Source organism: Dendropsophus ebraccatus, chromosome 1 (assembly GCF_027789765.1).
Source record: "Dendropsophus ebraccatus isolate aDenEbr1 chromosome 1, aDenEbr1.pat, whole genome shotgun sequence".
NCBI classification, from domain to species: Eukaryota; Metazoa; Chordata; class Amphibia; order Anura; family Hylidae; genus Dendropsophus; species Dendropsophus ebraccatus.
Genome location: NC_091454.1, coordinates 181443145 through 181462463, shown reverse-complemented (window position 1 = coordinate 181462463; position 19319 = coordinate 181443145). Strand labels below are relative to the sequence as shown.

The 19319-nt window shown below is 40.5% G+C and overlaps 1 protein-coding gene across 3 annotated transcripts in view; it reads left to right on the top strand.

Moving 5' to 3' along the window:
* The window catches only part of PCSK6 (proprotein convertase subtilisin/kexin type 6), a 319024-nt gene extending 305147 nt beyond the window's left edge, over nucleotides 1-13877 (top strand). For all 3 annotated transcript variants that reach the window (XM_069985423.1, XM_069985426.1, XM_069985416.1), the window contains 4 exons: nucleotides 5723-5826; nucleotides 8841-8970; nucleotides 10201-10313; nucleotides 11577-13877. In XM_069985423.1, the coding sequence (XP_069841524.1) occupies nucleotides 5723-5826; nucleotides 8841-8970; nucleotides 10201-10313; nucleotides 11577-11674 (445 nt within the window). In that variant the 3' untranslated portion in view covers nucleotides 11675-13877. The remainder of the gene's footprint in view (nucleotides 1-5722; nucleotides 5827-8840; nucleotides 8971-10200; nucleotides 10314-11576) is intronic.
* The last annotated feature ends 5442 nt before the right edge of the window (nucleotides 13878-19319 follow it).

The window sequence follows — 19319 nt, the reverse complement described above, 5'->3', positions numbered from 1 at the left end:
AAATAAAAACAGCAAGAATTCAGGTATAGTATAGATAGAAAAATGGAATATTAGAAACATATTTGCCAAAATTATTAAAGAAATGTTTAACGGAAACAAAAAACGTTATTTAGAGAGAGTGTCCATTTTCTGATGACACATTCCCTTTATGGGGCCGACACTGAAACATGTGAAGCTTGCACATTTTCCTGTGTTTTATTTTCTTTATGCCCATGGCTGTACAGTTTTCATAATAGAGAGAAATAAATGCTGGCTTTTACGTGGATTCTGGGTACTGCTTATAATATCATATTCCTGAATGGCTCTGTAACAGCTCTGAGCTGCCTGATCCTGCAAGGAGAGAGCGGATACTCTTGTGTAATGTTCTAATGTGCAAAACAAGAGTCCGTGGAGCCTCAGTTACGAGTCTCAAAACACGGGATAGCCAGATATCTCTAGTGTGTTCTGGTGTTTTGAGACTCGTAACTGAGGCTCCACGGACTCTTGTTTTGCATATTTAAATTTTTGGGGGCATCAGTGGAGACTCTTGATTGAGTACTTCATTGGAAATTTTTTCGCTGTTCTCCTTGAGTTCAGTGATTACTGTGTTTTGTTGGTTGATTTTTCATTGCCCCAACTAGCCAGAATCCTACCCCACACTGACGAGGGGCAAAAACCCCGAAACGGCTGTCTGTGGGTGGAAGCCTGCCTTTGCAAGCCCTTGTCATGATCGCAATGCTCGCACCTTGAGTTAGACATTGACAAAAGGGGCCATCCTGTTGTTTCCCTGTCTATGTTCCAATACTCGCAACCGAGTGGGACTTAAGGGGTTATTTATCAGGGTGGTGTGGTGCTCTCCCCATCATGGAGGCACCCGTTGGCAACAGGCTAGAGATATCTGGCTATCCCGTGTTTTGAGACTCGTAACTGAGGCTCCACGGACTCTTGTTTTGCATATTTAAATTTTTGGGGGCATCAGTGGAGACTCTTGATTGAGTACTTCATTGGAAATTTTTTCGCTGTTCTCCTTGAGTTCAGTGATTACTGTGTTTTGTTGGTTGATTTTTCATTGCCCCAACTAGCCAGAATCCTACCCCACACTGACGAGGGGCAAAAACCCCGAAACGGCTGTCTGTGGGTGGAAGCCTGCCTTTGCAAGCCCTTGTCATGATCGCAATGCTCGCACCTTGAGTTAGACATTGACAAAAGGGGCCATCCTGTTGTTTCCCTGTCTATGTTCCAATACTCGCAACCGAGTGGGACTTAAGGGGTTATTTATCAGGGTGGTGTGGTGCTCTCCCCATCATGGAGGCACCCGTTGGCAACAGGCTAGAGATATCTGGCTATCCCGTGTTTTGAGACTCGTAACTGAGGCTCCACGGACTCTTGTTTTGCATATTTAAATTTTTGGGGGCATCAGTGGAGACTCTTGATTGAGTACTTCATTGGAAATTTTTTCGCTGTTCTCCTTGAGTTCAGTGATTACTGTGTTTTGTTGGTTAATGTTCTAATGTGTCAAAACAGCTATACATTTAAACTGAATGACTCTTCATCATGGCTGTTATAGAGAGCATGAAATGTATTGGTTTTACAATGATGTGCACACAGTTATGTTTTCATGTAGACTGAAATTAAAATTAAGTTTTAAAGCATTGCCACAAATTTCACTAATTTTCACTCCAATGACTTACACTTGACTCCTATGACTTAGATGCCACATGCCTTGTGACTGTGCACTCCAGAGAGCCATGTTTCTTTATATATCTTTATCCACACCTCCAGTGCCCATGGATATAAAATAATAGTTTGTAGAATAGTCATTGTACTGCATCGTCAACCAATATTTTATTTTATTTTTTTAAAGAGGGGGGGGGGGGGGGTTCTGATCTAAAATGTTTGTGACATTAGTTTGGCAGATGTCATGTGCAGTAAAGCGTCCAAGCATTGAAACAGGTAGAGCTTGTCACTTTTAGAATGAGTGAAAGAGGTTATCCTTACTATGACCTGAAGCAGGTACTTTGCAATTCTTTACCACTCCTGCCACTTGCTGAGATAACCTCCAGTGACTCCGCCTGGGTTATTGCTTATTGCACAGTATTCAGCGTTGCCAGAATCGTGTCACTCAGAATAGTAGCGGCTTTCTCTTCATTCATTTGGATGTCAATCTAGCCCTAACTCAATGCAGTCTCTTGGGTGTCTGTGACAGTATACACAGTGTGCTTCTGCTATGCACAAATACTAGTAAAAGTCTGAATTCTGGCTTCTCCATCTTCGGTGCATGAACATTTTATGTAAAAAAAAAATATATACCTTGGGCTTCAAAGAGCAATTAACCTGAAATCCTCAGCAAAATATTCAGCTTGGATAAGTTCCCGGTGTTAGCATTAAAAGCAAGCAGCACAGTTTTCTTAATAAATTGTTTTGCTGTATAAAAATCTGTTTATATGTATTTAAGACCCTTTGCTGCTACTTCAGGGTTTCATTTTATTTTTTATCTAAATGTTCTAGCAATGATTTTAATGTGAGCCGGGGTCCTTAAAGACTAAAAGGGGTGGCTAAATTGTAGGACTCTTAAAAGGGGTACTCCGGAGCCTGTTTTTTTGCCAATATATTACTTTTATATATTATCGATCATAAAACATCTAGGATTTATCTGATATAGACCGCTTTGAAACGCTAAACTCCAGCTGCATAAGCACATGTTGCTGGTTCAGTGGTCCCATACATAATGATAGATACCCTTTTTTTACTTTTGGAACATTTTTATTGCTATTGTAACAAGTAATTTTACTAATAACAACACTGCTCCTCTGTGCTTGATGCCTTTAGTGAGAGATCAATTGATTTCGTACATTTCCATGCTGTATTTCAGCTGTATAAAATTCTTTGATTTCCCCTAACAAATCTACAGTAGCACATATGACTCCATTCTGAATCAGTCTTCAAAAAGTCGTTTTGAATAGAAAATTTATATCATATGATCAAAGTGAGAGGATGTGGCAGGTTACACTAAAGGCTTTGAGGTATCACGCTATTCATGAAAAAATATATTTTTTGTTGTTGCTATGTAATAAAGGGAGAGCAATGGAAAAGAAAAAAAAAATATCAGTGCTCAGGATAAAGACAAACACCATGAACCTCATACTGTATGCTGGATTCAACGTCCACATAGTCTACTGTCCATAGATAACTGCTTGAACAATAGGACTCGTCAAAACTCTTGGTTTCTCTTTCTGATCTCTGATTTCATAAAAGTATTCGGTGCCCGTTCACACTGAGCAACGTTAAATTCCGCCACTTTTGCTCAGTGTGAAAGAGCCCTCATAGTGAATGAAGGGATCAATATATTATCCCTAAATCTCTTAGTGAGAATTGTATTTTAAGTACTGGAAACCACTTTGTTATTGTGAGATCAAGGTTTGTCGTGATTTTTTTTTTTGCAGAAATCAATACTCCAGGTGATTTTAATAAACTTTGTAATTGGGTTTATTAGCCAAAAAAATGCATTTTTATCATGAAAAATGCAGTTTGAAGCTCCCCCCCCCCTGTCTTCATTGTTCTCCTATGGAGAGAGCTAAATAAAAGACCAAAACAGGACAACAAAGAGTTAATCTACAAAAACCTCACCTGTTATCTCCTGACAGTCAGCACTGACCTCTCTGAGCTCTGATTACAGCTGTTACCCAGCTCTGTGCCTGCAATCCTCTGTTATCTGCTTTCTGCTGTCGGCTAACTCCCTCCTTCCTCCTCCTCCTCCCTCTCTATAGGAAAAGACTGGATACGTCTGATGCAACAAGTCACAATTTCCAGATTTTTTTTGCAGTGGATGGAAAAGAGGAAGGAGGGGCGGACCTGGGAAAAGGCTTTTTAAATGCAGATAATGGCATATTTGGCTAATAAACCCAATTAAAAAGTTTCTTAAAATCGCCTGGACTATTAATTCCTGGGGAAAAAAAAAAATTACGACAGTGACTCTTTAATTTTCCTCCTTAGGCTACATTCACATGTCCGTAGTGCAGCCCGTGGCATCAGTAGTTCTCCGTTCTTCATAGTGCACTACATTGCCACTTGATCAACATAGCGATTTATGCCGCAAATTACAGTCAGTCTGCATTACAGAAGGTCCTCTTTCGCGGCATTGATCGTGGCCCGATACACATGTAGAGACGTGTGAACGGGGCCTTTAAATAACATTGGCCCTATGTTTTATCCAAAATTGCGGACAGAACAACGGGTGTGTAAATATGGGGGGGAGATTTATCAAACTAATGTAAAGTAGAGCTGGCTCAGTTGCCCTTAGCAACCAGTCAGATTCCAATTTTCATTCCTCACAAATCTACTTTATACCAGTTTGATAAATTTTCCCCTATGGGCTTAGAAGTTACTTTTTGATATAATTGCTGGGAAAACAGGTAATATAAATCTCCTGTAAAAGCATTAAAACTGTCTCTTTAGTGCCACCTACTGGAGGTCATCCTTTAAGTCAGTAGCTTACTATTTAAAGGTAATGTCTTACCTAGGTGTGTTTTGTTTTTATGGAAATTGTAGTTTTGTAACCGCTGGAAGGCCGAAGGTTTCCAATCCCTGCTCTACAGCAAGCCCCACGGACCAAAGAGAGCAATAGACAGGATCTGTCCTATTCAGATGAGAACAAGGATTTTTGGGCATGCTCAGTGACCTTTTAAGGAAGCTTCGGCTTTCCAGACATGATGGGAATTGTAGTTTTGCAACAGATGGAGGAGGGCCGAAGGTTCCCCATCCCTGTTCATCCAGCTCTGGATAATGTATATGTATGACAGTCACTGCTTTTATAGGTAAAATGTTTTATTTGGTTTTACATAGCTCTTTGAAGCTGTTTATGTAATATGATTTTGACTATGTATATTTATTATTTTTGCAGTATTACAGTATAAACTTTGGGTCATCCTGGGTAATCTTCCAAATGACTTAATTAGAAATTTGATGCCTGTCCCTGTTTGTCTCACTTTAGCCTCGGGTTATTGTTGTGCAAAGAGGGAGTACATCTGATACTCACATCACAAGAAGGGTGTAACTAAAGACTCCTTACCCTGATACGAAGGTTGAGATTGGGCATGCCCCCCCCCCCCCCAAACATGCCCCCCATCTGCATGGGCAAGACTTAAAAGACTTTTGTACATATAATGTCTTTGTCCCATAGATGGGTTATCTTTCTGCATTGGTGGTTTTCGTTATTTTAGCAGCCGAGGTGCAATCTCTCTTTCAGCCCTCCAACTACAATTCCCATCATGCGTGGACAGCCAAAGCTTTGGTTGAAGATTCCGCATTCCTGCTCTAGAATAAGATCCCTCATCCATGGTCTGCGTGGTATTCCAGCTTGTTTTCACTTTGACACTGTTGTGGGAAATCTGTGTGTATATTATTTTAATTTATTTTTGACAATAACACAATGTGAAGTTATCCAAAGTTGAGTTGAAGCATGGGTGTAAATAGGCTGTGAAGGTACCTGGGGCACCACTAGCACTGATAAAATTAAATGTGATAATTGCTGGCACAGACAGCAGAGCCAGGGCATATACCCCCGGTGAGGATGCTATCAACACCACCGAGCTGAAGACCTGTCAAACAAGCCAGTCATTTAAAGTACGTGTTCAGTTATCTTTGGCCATATTTTGCATAGTAAATGACATTTCTTTTTCCTCATTACTAATTCATATGAAAGTGACATTTTGTGAACTTTATTTTAGCAATCCGTTCTCTTTAGCCTTTCAGGGTCAATGTGTGTGCCAGAGTGTGAGCAGGGGACCTTCTATAATATGGCTGTGATGAAATGTGACAGGTGCCACACAACGTGCCAGTCATGTGTAGGTGAGTTATCTCTCCCCCTGGGCTGAACTTTCTCCATGCACTTTGTGTCCTCTTTGTAGACAGAAACCTGGCAAGTCTGGGCTCCAGCTTTATTATGTTGCAGAATATTAATCTGCTGCCCGGTTGTGACTACACACGTCCCCTTTCCTGGAGAATGACTTGTATGGTATTTTGTATTGCGACCTTTATTATACCTAAGCTATGTGTGGATAGAGCTTTGTGACGTAAAATGTTGTCATCAGTCATAGTTGCTGTGTAGTACACCTTTACCTACTCTGTAGCAGACTGTGGCCATTAGATGTGTCCACAGAGCCCAACAAAATTTGGTTGCCATCTTAAAACAGCATCTATCTATAGCTTACACTAGTCAAGCAAATTATGTGGTTGCCATCTTAAAACAGCATCTATCTATAGCTTACACTAGTCAAGCAAATTACAAATTATTTATGGAATTTTTTACTTTCCATATCAATTCCTCCCTATTTTTTTTTTTTTTTAATTTCTCCTCTCATCACACCAGGTCTCACTCCTGAGACCCGCTATGATTTATTTTTTTTTGCAAAGCACACTGGTGCCAGGTGTTTTTTGAAAGACAGTACTAAAAAATAAAATTCCGTACAACATTTGCACTAGTCAAAAAAATCTGCTAGGAAACTGCAGTATGTGAAGGAGGACATCTTAAGTTTAACACATCCCTAGTGAAAAATGTCCCCAGACAACCTCTTTAATTATAGTAGGTTAGGACTGTAATAATAGGAGATTTGTATGTATAGATTTAATAACAACAACAACAAAAAAAAAAAAACATGTATGTATAGATTTTTTTAAAAAGTCACTCCCCAAAGTGCTGCCTTTTTCATCTGCAGGAGATGGGCTCTATTCTAGGTCTATGGAGGCTGTCTCCTGCAGCGAGAGAGAATTTGCAGTGACCTGGGGAGGAAAGGCATATTCCAATGACAACAGCAATGATCCTTAAAAAAAACAGATGTTACAGCTACTAGTTATTATGGTATACCAAGGCATCATTTGTCTCCCTGGTGTTTTCAATCACCAGATGCCCCCATAGCTGTCCTTAGTACCTCCCTGCTACTACGTGCCCGATATATGCCCAGTAGTAAAATGCACAGGTAGACATTACTTTAAAATAGACAGATTTTCTAGTGCATTATAATCAACAATAAGTATTAAAAATATTTTTTTGACAAATTAGTTTAAAAAAAATTAATGTAATAAATGTATGACATGCAATGTGCATTAGATATTCCTCTAATCCATAGAATAATAATACATTTATTTTTAAAGAAAACCATGGTAGCAGATGAGTGTTACTCTCCTGTGTGTACAGTTTGAGCATTATTTTTTAGTTCTGATCCTGAGCTCCCAGTAGAGGGACTCTTGCCTACTCTGTGGCTTTGCCACACACACACAGTTTGGGAAGTGTCTGGGTGGCCCACCATACCTGTGACGTGAGTCCTTGCTGGAATAGCTGAGAGGTGTTTCTAGATTTTACTACATTAAGACCAGGTGATTGAGGGAAAGCGGAGCTTTCACTGATTTATATTAGAACCACAAGCTCCTTTTGTAGACAAGCAAATCCTTGACTTGGATACATGCAGTCTTCATTACTTGGCAGTTCCATGATTAGTGCGATGACATCACATACATGGGAAGTCTTCCGTCATTTTGACCATTCAGGCCTTTACGATGAATTAAGTGTTAACTGATGGAGGAGGTGACCTGAATGTACCGTGAGCGTGCCAGGTAATTCAGACAATTCCAGACGAAGCATCAGTGTCTGTAACCACAAAGTGCATCATTGATTTCAATTTCTATCATTTGCATTTTATTCCGCTTCAAATATTTCCCAAAACCCAATAGCCGCAGTCTATAATTTCATTAGGACTAACAGTCAAGCTGCTGTGTTTCATATACTTGGGTTGGCACAAAATCTATTTGTTAGACATTGAGGGATACAAATTCTTCTTAGGAAGAGTCTGCAGAAGTAGAAATGATCCACGATTATCCAAAAGGCTTTTCTTCCAGGTTGGCCATACACATACACCAAATGTGTTCAGCATTATAATTATGTGCCAATGAAGCTCCACCATTTATTAGAGAAAGGTGTCTTCATCAGAATGACTGAATTGAAATGTTCCAAAACCACCTTTTACTGAAATCTAAAGTGTACAGGAACCTCCCAAGTGCTCATGTGACAAGCCATTGATTGGTTTGGCAGCAGCTTATTCCACCCCACATAATATGCTCACCGAGCCATGTGTGTTCGCTTAAGGCTAGTTGGGGGGGGGGGGGGGGGGGGGAGACAAGTGTGCTGGCAGCTATCCTATGGATGACCAGTTTACATGGTCACCAACCTCTTAACAAATGTTTCGTGATCAGCCAACCTGTGTGTGTAGAATTGAAGTGAAGAATAGCCCCATTTCTGATCTTCCAAACTTTGCTCACACGGAGGATCCTGCTCCCCTGTCTATGGCACAACCTAGTAAGCAACAGCATGGAAGACGTCATAGAGCAGTGTAAGGTGTCAATCAAGCACTGGGGTGAGAGAGAATACTTTATTAGATCGATCAGCAGCTACTGCGCGTCTTTCTGCCTCCTCCCCATTACAAGAATGATCCCACAAAGAGCTGACAGTCTAGCTTTTTAAGCTCTTTTTTTTGTTTGTTTTTTTTGTTTGTTTTTTGTTTTAGGCTGATTGGTTCCCTTTAAGGCTAACTTCAGAAGATGCATCAGGACATGAGTAGGAGATTTGCTGACTAGAGATGCTAGTCTCTGGTTAGTTTGTCTTGGGGGATAAAAACATGAACTGTAGTTTTAGGAAATGTTGTTGGTGCATTATCATTGGTGTACTGATACCCTGTGCGAAAAGTAAAGCGCAGGATGGGAAGACATTGGGGAAAAAGTTGTATGTACAAATAAAAAGATAAGCTAGCTCTGCTATAGCAACACCTGCACTGATGTTTATACCCACCACAATTGTGTTTTCTGGTTGTCAGGAACTGGGAAAGATCAATGCACTCAGTGTGCCAAGGAGTTCCATCTACATGACTGGCGTTGTGTCCAAACCTGCAGTCCTGGCTTTTATTCTGAGGAGGTGCCTGGGCTGCCACATAAAGTCTGCAGAAGGTATGGATGGTATACACTTATGTAGAAAAATATTAGTCTCAGGCTGGGGTCACACTATGTTTACACGGTTCATTATAGGTTGGCAATCTGTCAAAAAGTTATGCCAATGTATGCCACGCATACTCAGAGTTCCCACTTTATGCAAATTTTGCTGTAGGTAGTCAGGTATTATATGTATATGTTTATGTGGCAGGACTGTATACTGTGGCAGACCATGCAACAGAGCGAGGACCTGAGGGACTACATATCAAGGTGGTTTGGTGCTTTCCCCACTAGGAGGCACCCCTTGGTAACAGGCTTTCTTCTCTGGAGAGAGGGATATCTGGCTAATCCCTTGTTTTGAAACTTGCAACTGAAGCTCCATGGACCCCTTCTTTGAATATCCAAATATTGTAGGGGGCAATCAGTGGAGACTCTTAAATGAGTACTCCATTGATTTTTTTTTACTGTTCTCCTTGAGTTCAGTGATTGGTGTGTTTTGTTGGTCTATTTTTCATTGCCCCTGATAGCCAGAATCTTGCTCCACACTGACAAGGGGCAAATACTCCGAAACAGCTGTCTGTGGATGGATGCCTAGCCTTGGTAACCCTTTTGTTATGTTGTTACACTCGCAACAGAGTTAGACTTTGACTTACAGGGGCCACCCTGGTGTTTACCTATTTGGGTCCCAATGCTCTCAACAGAGCGAGGACCTGAGGGACTACGTATCAGGGTGGTTTGGTGCTCTCCCCACTAGAAGACACCCCTTGGCAACAGGCTTCCTTCTCTGGAGAGAGGGATATCTGGCTAATCCCGTGTTTTGAGACTCGCAACTGAGGCTCCACGGACCCCTTCTTTGCATAGACCATGCTTTTGACCACCACCAAATGTATGTGTGGAAAATTGCTCAAACATAGTCATTAGTTTACTACCTTGGGGCAATTTAAACAGAACTGGGCTTCCACCTATATCCCATAGTATATGTCAGCGTTTCATTTTGACAAGACATCAGCGTATAATTCTGATTTACTAGGTGCACTAAATGTGAACCCAGTCTTATAAATGCATCTGACGTGCTAAAAGTGGATCAGCTGGTCACTGTGGGTCAGCGCCATTATTATTTGTCTTGATCCCTGAACTGTTGTAACTCATTTAGATGTGACATTACCTTTTATACAAAGTACTTGTCCTTTCTTGAGATTCTTTTGTGCTTGATAATCTGCTCAGTGTATCCATGTATTTCCTATCTAGGTGTGAAGAGAATTGCTTGATCTGTGAAGCCACTGGGAAAAATTGTGTAAAGTGCAAGGAGGGATATAGCCTACTTAGCGGGTCATGTGTTACCAATCACACCTGTAACAATGGTGAGTAGGAAGTCCTACGTCATGATAAAGATGATACAAGTACTTGCCTGCTTTATTACTACATTGATGAAGATGTGACTCATCTAACCAAGGGCAAAGGGAAATTTACAGCAGCATGTGCTCATATGCAAATGTTATTTGTCAAGTGGGCACTGATAATTACTTAGTGGAATAGCACATATTGAAGTGACGATAAGCCGACATACCTATTTGTGCAGGGGTGGTCTGCTGTGTGTAGCTCCATGTAATAGCAGTGGTAGCAGTCACTGACTTCAATGGGCCACCTGAGCGATCTAAGGATCGCTCAGGCCGCCCCTCCCGCTGCTATACACTGGCTGTGCATGTAATAGCACAGGCAGCAAACGGGAGCAGCAAGCGCTTGGCTGACAAGTCGGCACTCTTTTGCCCCAGAACATCCCCGGCCTTCAGAACAGGCTGATACAGTCTGTGTATTAGGGCCAGTGATAACCAATGAACCTGCAATCACTCTATTTACATTGACTTATTGTCATATTGGCAGTCAGCCACACATCTCCCCATGTAATAGGGGATGTGCTGATGACAGCAGAGGGCAGCACCAATGATTCAGCATTTGTTCACACTGCTAGTGTGGTCTGCTTACTGGGTAGTCTCTTTTTTTCCGTTGCTTTGCAACATTGTATGGAGGTTACCCCTATTTCCATCAGTCCCTCTCCCTAATGGGAGTCAGTCTAACTGCTATGTAGATCCAATACTCACTAGCTCTGTATGTTACAATGAGAATATTCTAATTACTAAAGGATTTTTTTAACAAGATTAAATATGGACTTTTCTCTAAAGGGGTAGTCCCATCGGGAGTTGGATGAAGAACCTTTTGCAAAGATTTATAGATAGGCTGATGTAAAATGTAAAAAAAAAAAAAAAAAAAAACCTACTTGCCTTATCTTGCTCTGCCATCAATTGCTGTCACTTACATAAAGGGCATAAAACTGCCCACTCGGGTGTTCTCAGGTTTTCCAGCCACCTCTGGCAGCTGCGACCAGACTGGGGCCCTCCTGATGGATTGCTGCAGGCTCCACTTCTAACATTTATGCCATGTTCTGTGGATATGCTATAAATGTACCAGATGGGACTACCCCTTTCTGCTATGGCTCTTGTAACACTTACTACAACCAACACCTGCTATACAATACCAAATGTAGAGTAAATTTTGAACAAATTATTACTAATACCTTGTTAGCATGATGCTAATATATATATATTTTTTATCTCCCTATATATCAGCTGACGAAATGTTCTGCGAGATGGTGAAGTCCAGCAAGCTCTGTGAACGGAAGCTATTCATCCAGTTTTGCTGTCGGACTTGTATGCTCGCAGGCTGAGCCTTTTGGAGCGTCTTCTGTTCCCACCATGGTGTGACTGCTGCCAACATTGTGTCCAGATCACCCACTTCTGGCAATGGTGCTATCCTGATTGCATTAATCCATTGCATGCCAAGGCTGACTGGCAACAAATGGGTTAAAAGGCCATCTGCTTGACAATAACCCCCAATGTGTTACTATATATATTGTTAAAAATCAACCGCAAACAATGTTTCTGGAAGGGATTTAACTTTTTGATTTAACTCTAAAAGCACAGGATCATAACAAGTCATGTATTAGTTGCCCAGTCTTCCAGTGCCGTCTTTTATCTGCTCAAGCTTCAACACTGAGTGACACCAGATATCCCAGTAAATAATCAGAAGGAGAGGGCTGCAGCATGGAAATGGGGTGGACCTCTCCTTACTTGTGCCAGTATATCTAGAAGAAAGAACATGTGCCTTGTTTATGAACATTAGGCTGCTTAGAGGTTTCACATTAGAAGTCGGCCTTGTGAAGAATCACTTTATCAGCTGCTATATACATTTACTGGTCACTGTTTTTGTTGGGCACGTACAGGGGATAGACAGTACAGATTGACACACAACGCTTTATTTTTGTGCACGGGACATTATACACCGAAACATTTTAGTAACATAAGGAATATCTCACATGAGCACCAGTATATGCACTCACACCTCCTGCATAGTATGGCATTGTCTTAGTAAGGTTCTAAATTTGCAGGGAAAACAAAATCACAGTCTTATCCCAAGATATATCACGAGTATGGAAATGTCTATTGTTAATTTTCACTATGTTTTTCACCGCTGTGGTGGCTGCTATCTAAATTTTAGGAGAGTTAGTAGATTTCCCCATTATGTTATTCCTGCAGAATTTTTTTTTTTTTACTTACTATTTAAGTTGTTAGGGTAAAACTGCAACACATCTACAGCATTTCAGCCCTTGATCGGTGGGGGGGTTTCCTTGTCCCCTGAGAGAATGGAGTGGAAGCATGCATGCTCAGCTGCCACTCTGTTCTCTCACTATGGGACTGCATAGAGGAGCTGAGCCCTGTGCTCCATCTTGGGCAGTCCCCTGAGGATAGCCCTCCAGCTGTTACAATTCCCATTATGCCTGGGTAGCCAACAGCTAAAGGTCTGAAAACTTGGAATAACCCCCTTACAGGGGGCTTTCTGGGCATTTAACATTGATGGCCGACCCACAGGAAGATTATCAATGGTAAATGTGCAAAAAACTCTTTTACCCTTCATAGAGATTATAGGTTTGATAAAGAATCGCACCAGGGACTACAGTCGCATTAGCACGGATTCCACTGAACCAGTACATCTCCACCGACTTCTTGAATCCCTCTAAAATTTTCTTTTGTGGCTCTTTCACCAAGCAGTTTGTGCCTCTAAAGCACGTGTCAAAATGACATGCCGAAATGTGCCTGAGAGCATTCAGCTGGGAACTATGTCCAAGAGTACCAGAGCTTTGGCTTGGATTGCAGCAATTCAGTTCAAGATAGAAGATGGATACACTCTGCTAATACCTAGTCATAAGCGGAGTATGCTCAGGCTATTGAAATGAATGGGGCCAGTGCCTGTCAGCAGGGGTGCATTGGCATGTCATTTTGACGTTTTCCCGACATATCCATGACTCCGAGGCACAAATGATAGTATAAACCCAGTCTTGATATATAGTGAAGTTAGGCTTACCATACGCTTATTATAGGTTGTCCATAGCAATGATCAGAAAAAAAGACCAGCAAATACAAGATAATAAACTATTGTATAATATATATTATTATGATTAACAGTTGTTGCTGGATTTACCCTTTAATATGAATACATTTTAAAGGATCTCCTAACATGGCTGTTTTACAGGATTATTGTAGAAAAAAATTGTATATAATATAATATATATTTTAAAGTACTGTCCTCAATATAATCATTTATTACTTTTTTTTTTCTTTTTAGCCAGCACTGTTCTTGATGCCATGTATCATGTGTATAGGAAACTATGCCCGAAAAACCATTACCAAAATTGTACATTGGCCTTTAGCCTGTCTCACAGTTGAAGGCTCTGCATGGCCACTAAAGGGGTTAATAGTTTTTATTTAAAATGTTTTCAGATGTTCAGCACTGTTTTTACTTAATTTTTTTTCCTTAAATTATAACATCAAAGACTATTATTTTTCCATAAATTGTCATTTTTGTATCCGAAATGTGTGTCTGGTGTCTTCATATATGCTATGCACTAATCAGACTGTAGATAGTTCTGCATTGCATGTCATTTATATAGAAGTATATATTTCAGAAGAACCTTTTTTTTTTTTTTTTTATCACTTCTTTTGCATAGGTTCTCTGGCACATTATGTGTATTAGAAAAATAGCATTTACATTTGGAATAGGATTCCTTTCATTTATTAAAGAGTCGCTGTCAATTTTTCTTCTTTTTTTTTTTTTTTGCAGAAATCAATAGCCCAGGCGATTTTAAGAAACTTTGTAATTGGGTTTATTAGCCAAATATGCCATTATCTGCATTTAAAAAGCCTTTTCCCAGGTCACCCCCTCCCTTCTCTTTTCCATCCACTGCAAAAAATCAGGAAATTGTGACTTGTTGCATCAGACGTACCCAGTCTATTCTAGGGAGAGGGGAGGGGGGAGAAGGGAGGAGGGAGTTAGCCGGCAGCAGAAAGCAGATAACAGAGGATTACAGGCACAGAGCTGGGTGACAGCTGTAATCAGAGCTCAGAGAGGTCAGTGGTGACTGTCAGAGGAGATAACAGGTGAGGTATTTGTAGATTAACGCTTTGTTGTCCTGTTTCGGTCCATAGGAGAACAATGAAGACAGAGTTTCAAACTGCTTTTTCATGATAAAATTGCATTTTTCGGATAATAAACCCAATGACAAAGTTTCTTAAAATCACCTGTACTATTGATTTCTGCAAAAAAAAAAAAAAATTCACAACAGTGACACACTAACCTCTTAAGGACATATGACGTACCAGTACGTCATATGTCCTCATTAGCACTTCAAAGCGGGGCCGCGCGGCGATTTTTTTTTTTTTTTTTAAACGAATGAAAAAAAAAAAAACAGCTAATGCATTTGTGTGCATCCATTTTGATCTGTTTTTCCATTGACGTTTTTGTGTCCATTAAAAAAACGCATCCGTTTTGCTCTGTTCTTTTTTTTTTTTTTTCTTTTTTTTTTTTTTTAATAATGGAAGTCAGTGGAAAAACGGATTCACACAAATGCATTCGTTTTTTTAAATGAACAGATGAAAAAATCAAAAACACAGTGTGAACCCAGCCTAAGGGGGCCTGACATCTTTTTTGACATGTCCAAGAAAAATTTTTTACACATTCCATATGATATCTGGAGATTATTTCAGGTATTCTTTTTCTCTGCATTGTTCAATTTCTCTCCTAGACATTAATAAATGGACAACTAGGTATTATAATTCCTTCTTGTCAACAGGGTGTTTCCCTATCTGACCCGGTCTGCACTGACTTTTTTCACTGTCCCTCCATACTTCAATTATACCAATTATTAAATTTCCGGGACAAACAGAGGATGGCAGTGCCCATAAAATACCAATTTTCGGGCACCTTTTCTTAGGAGGATTTACCCATGTAATTCCCCATGTCAGGTAATAATGGCAAATATTGTGTGCTCTAAACCAGCACTTCTCAAACTTTTTCTACTGAAGCCTCACCCAACAGACCAAGGCAATGCCTGGGCCTCACCAGACTGACCAAGAGGGTGCATGGGCCTCACTATCTGTGGTGAAAGTCCATTTAAAAGCTGAAAATAATGCTAGGGCTAGCTTCACACATTTCCCAAGCTCTATATACTAATAAAGCAAGCACAAAATAAATTAATAATGTTACTAAAATGGAGATTTTTGCAAACCGCAAAAGGACTGTGAAAACGGGCTCCTCAGCTGGGCCTCACCATCAACTAGGGGGCGCCTCACTGGTGAGGCCTGCCTCACAGTTTGAGAAGCACTGCTCTAAACCAATGCTCAGTATTGCCCCTAATAAACTGGTTAGGTAATAGTTACATGGCCTGAGGTATAAGGTATATTAAAGCGTATCGATCACAAAATTGTATTTTATTTTTTTTAAGAAATCAGTAGGGGTTCTGATTGCAAGCAGTTTTGCAATGTACTCTTTGGCCCAGATTTATCAAAGGGTATAAAATATATACAATGGTATAAACTGCCTACAGCAACCAATCACAGCTCAGCTTTCAGTTCTAGTGAAAGGAAAGCAGAGCTGTGATTGGTTGCTGTGGGAAGTTTACACTAGTGGATATTTCACACCATTTCATAAATCAACCCCCACCCTTTTTTTCCCCCTATGTTTAACCCCTTAAGGACAGAGCCAACTTGCATTTTTGCACTTTGTTTTTTTTTTCCTCCTTTTGTTTAAAAGGCCATAGCACTTGCATTTTTTCACATAGAAACCCACATGAGCCCTTATTTTTTAAGCCACTAATTGTACTTTGCAATGACAGATTGAATTTTTTTTATAAAGTACACTGCGAAACCAGAAAGAAATTCAATGTGTGGTGAAATTGTATTTGTTTTTGCACCGTTCGCCCTGGGGTAAAACTGACTTTTTATATAGCTTCATCAAGTCGTTACGATTAAAACGATATGTAACATGTACAACTTTTATATTATGAGATGGCTTGTAAAAAATTCAAACCATTGTTATCAAATATATGCTCCTAAAAATCGCTCCATTCCCAGGCTTATAGCGCTTTTATCCTTTAGTCTATGGGGCTGTGTGAGGTGTCATTTTTTTGCACCATGATGTGTTCTTTTTATTATTACCTGCGCAATAACCTTGACTGCGCATATGCGACTTTTTGAGCGCTTTTTATTACAATTTTTCTGGATTTGATGCGACAAAAACGGTGCTGACCCTGGCGGCACCCAGGACCGCAGCAGTTCAGAGCGGGGTTGCCCTTCTCTGAACTCCCCGAGGCGGCCACAGGGTGTAAATATACGCCCTGTGTCGTTAAGGGGTTAAATCTACTTTATACATATGGCCAAACTTTGATCCATGATCCCTCCATGCTGATACTTAATATTTTATCTGTTTAAAAAAAGGAAAAAAAAAGATACCAAACACAGGACATCCCACATGCTCACACAAGAAAATACACTTTTTCATCATGTAGGTTTTATATCAACTGAGGGCTGATAATATAAGTAGCGAAAGTTAATATAATTATGCAGAAGGTTGTGGAGGAGTGGATCAGCTCACCTGGAAATGGCAGACAACAGGCTCCCTGGATGTTGGAGGGGGATGGGTGGGTGCACGGATCCTGCACGCGGCCGAGCGTGGGTTCACAATTCCTACAGTTAATATAATTAGCCTATGCAGATTACTAGCAGAGAGTGCTCTGTGTTATGCAACAATTCAGTCAGTATAATGTCACTGCGTGGTTACAGAGGTTTTGGTGAAGACAGGAGAGCTGACCATACAATGCATAATTCTGTCCACTGCTACAACCCCTGGCAAAAAGTATGGAATCACCAGTCTTGGATGAGCACTCATTCGGACATTTCATGCTGTAAAACAAACTCAGATCAAAAACATGATACAATATTAAGGTCATTCCAAAGTGCAACTTGTTGGCTTTCAGGAACACTCAAAGAAATGAAGAGAAAACATTGTGGAAGGTAGTGAATGATACTTTTATTGACCAAGTACAGGGAAATAAAGACACACCCAGTCTATTTCCTTTCCCTTGCCATTTGTCTTGAAAACCGAAAAAGTACAACTAAACAGATGAAGCACAAATGGGAGGAAGCTGGAGTCAATGTATGTGACCGAACCGTAAGAAATCGCCTAAAGGAGATGGGATTTCTATACAGGAAAGCTAAACGAAAACCAGCATTGTCACCTAAACACAAAATAACAAGACTCCAATGGGATAAGGAGAGGCAATCATGGACTGTGGATGACTGGATGAAAGTTGTCTTCAGTGATGAGTCAAGAATCTGCATTGGACAAGGTGATGATGCTGGAACTTTTGTTTGGTGCCGTTCCAGTGAGATTTATGAAGAGGCCTGCCTGAAGAAAACAACCAAATTTCCACAGTCCTTGATGATATGGGGCTGCATGTCAGGCAAAGGCACTGGGGAGATGACTGTGGTTAATTCTTCCATCAATGCACAAGTTTACATTGACATTTTGGACAGTTTTCTCATCCCTTCAATTGAACAGATGTTTGGAGATGATGAAATAATTTTCCAAGATGACAATGCATCGTGCCATAGGGCAAAAACAGTGAAGGCATTCCTTGAAGACACATTCAGTCGATGTCATGGCCTGCAAATAGTCCAGATCTCAACCCAATTGAAAACCTGTGGTGGAGATTAAAAAAAAATGGTCCACAAGAAGGCTCCAACCTGCAAAGCTGATCTGGCAACTGCTATAAAAGAGAGTTGGCACCAAATTGATGCAGAATACTGTTTGTCACTCATCAAGTCCATGCCTCAAAGACTGAAAGCTGTAATAAAAGCCAAAGGTGGTGCAACTAAATACTAGTGATGTATTTTGAATGGTCTTTTGTTTGTGTTTTTCATGATTCCACACTTTTTTCCTCAGAATTGAGTGATTCCATATTTATTTCCCTGTGCTTGGTCAATAAAAGTATCATTCACTAACTTCCACAATGTTTTCTCTTCATTTCTTTGAGTGTTCCTGAAAGCCAACAAGTTGCACTTTGGAATGACCTTATAATATTGTATCATGTTTTTGATCGGAGTTTGTTTTACAGCATGAAATGTCTGAATGAGTGCTCATCCAAGACTGGTGATTCCATACTTTTTGCCAGGGGTTGTATGAAGATGAAGAGGCAGAGAGTGTGATGCTGTGCAAATCTGCCCCTTTGTTTAAACAGTCGGTGGGTTTCTGAGCACCCGGACCCTGACCATTTAAACAAACCTCTGACATGTAGCTATGACATGTCAGGTTTGTATTGATCGGTACCCTTCAAACATAGAAAACTGCTTGTGCTTGTTGCAACAGTGTTTCAGATGTCAAACTGTGGACCTCCAGCTGTTGCAAAACTACAACAATGGTTCACTTCCCAATAGGATTGCCACTGCCTAATGTGGTGGGAAAAGGTAAAGTTACAGAACAGAATGTTTTGGTTTTTTTTTTTGTTTTAAAGGCTATCGTGAATATCTCATTATTTGACTCCAGACATTCCAGTCCATGAAAATGGATATGATTCTGCTACACTAATCGGCCGAACACAGGTAGTCCAAAGATCTTGCATCCTGATCAATAAAATTCTGTTTACCTAAAATGTCTCACATCTTGTTTCTTCAGGTCTATGACTACCTATGGCGTTTGCATCCTGGGACCTTGCTGTTGGGTTTTAGACTCCTGTCACAAGGCACATGGATTATTTTATAAATGGAAAGGGCTATAGCCTGACAGGAAGGAACTGTGGCCTATGAGGGTATTTCCATGCTAAAGAATTCTCGCGGATAACTTGCTGTGGATTCCGACGCTCGTTCACATGTGCTCCCATTTCACTCTTAGGGTGGGTTCACACTGAGGAATTCTCAAGGAATTGTAGAGGAAAGTTTTCTGCTTGAAATTTCTTGCCTATTCAGCTCTGGCAGAATTTGAGC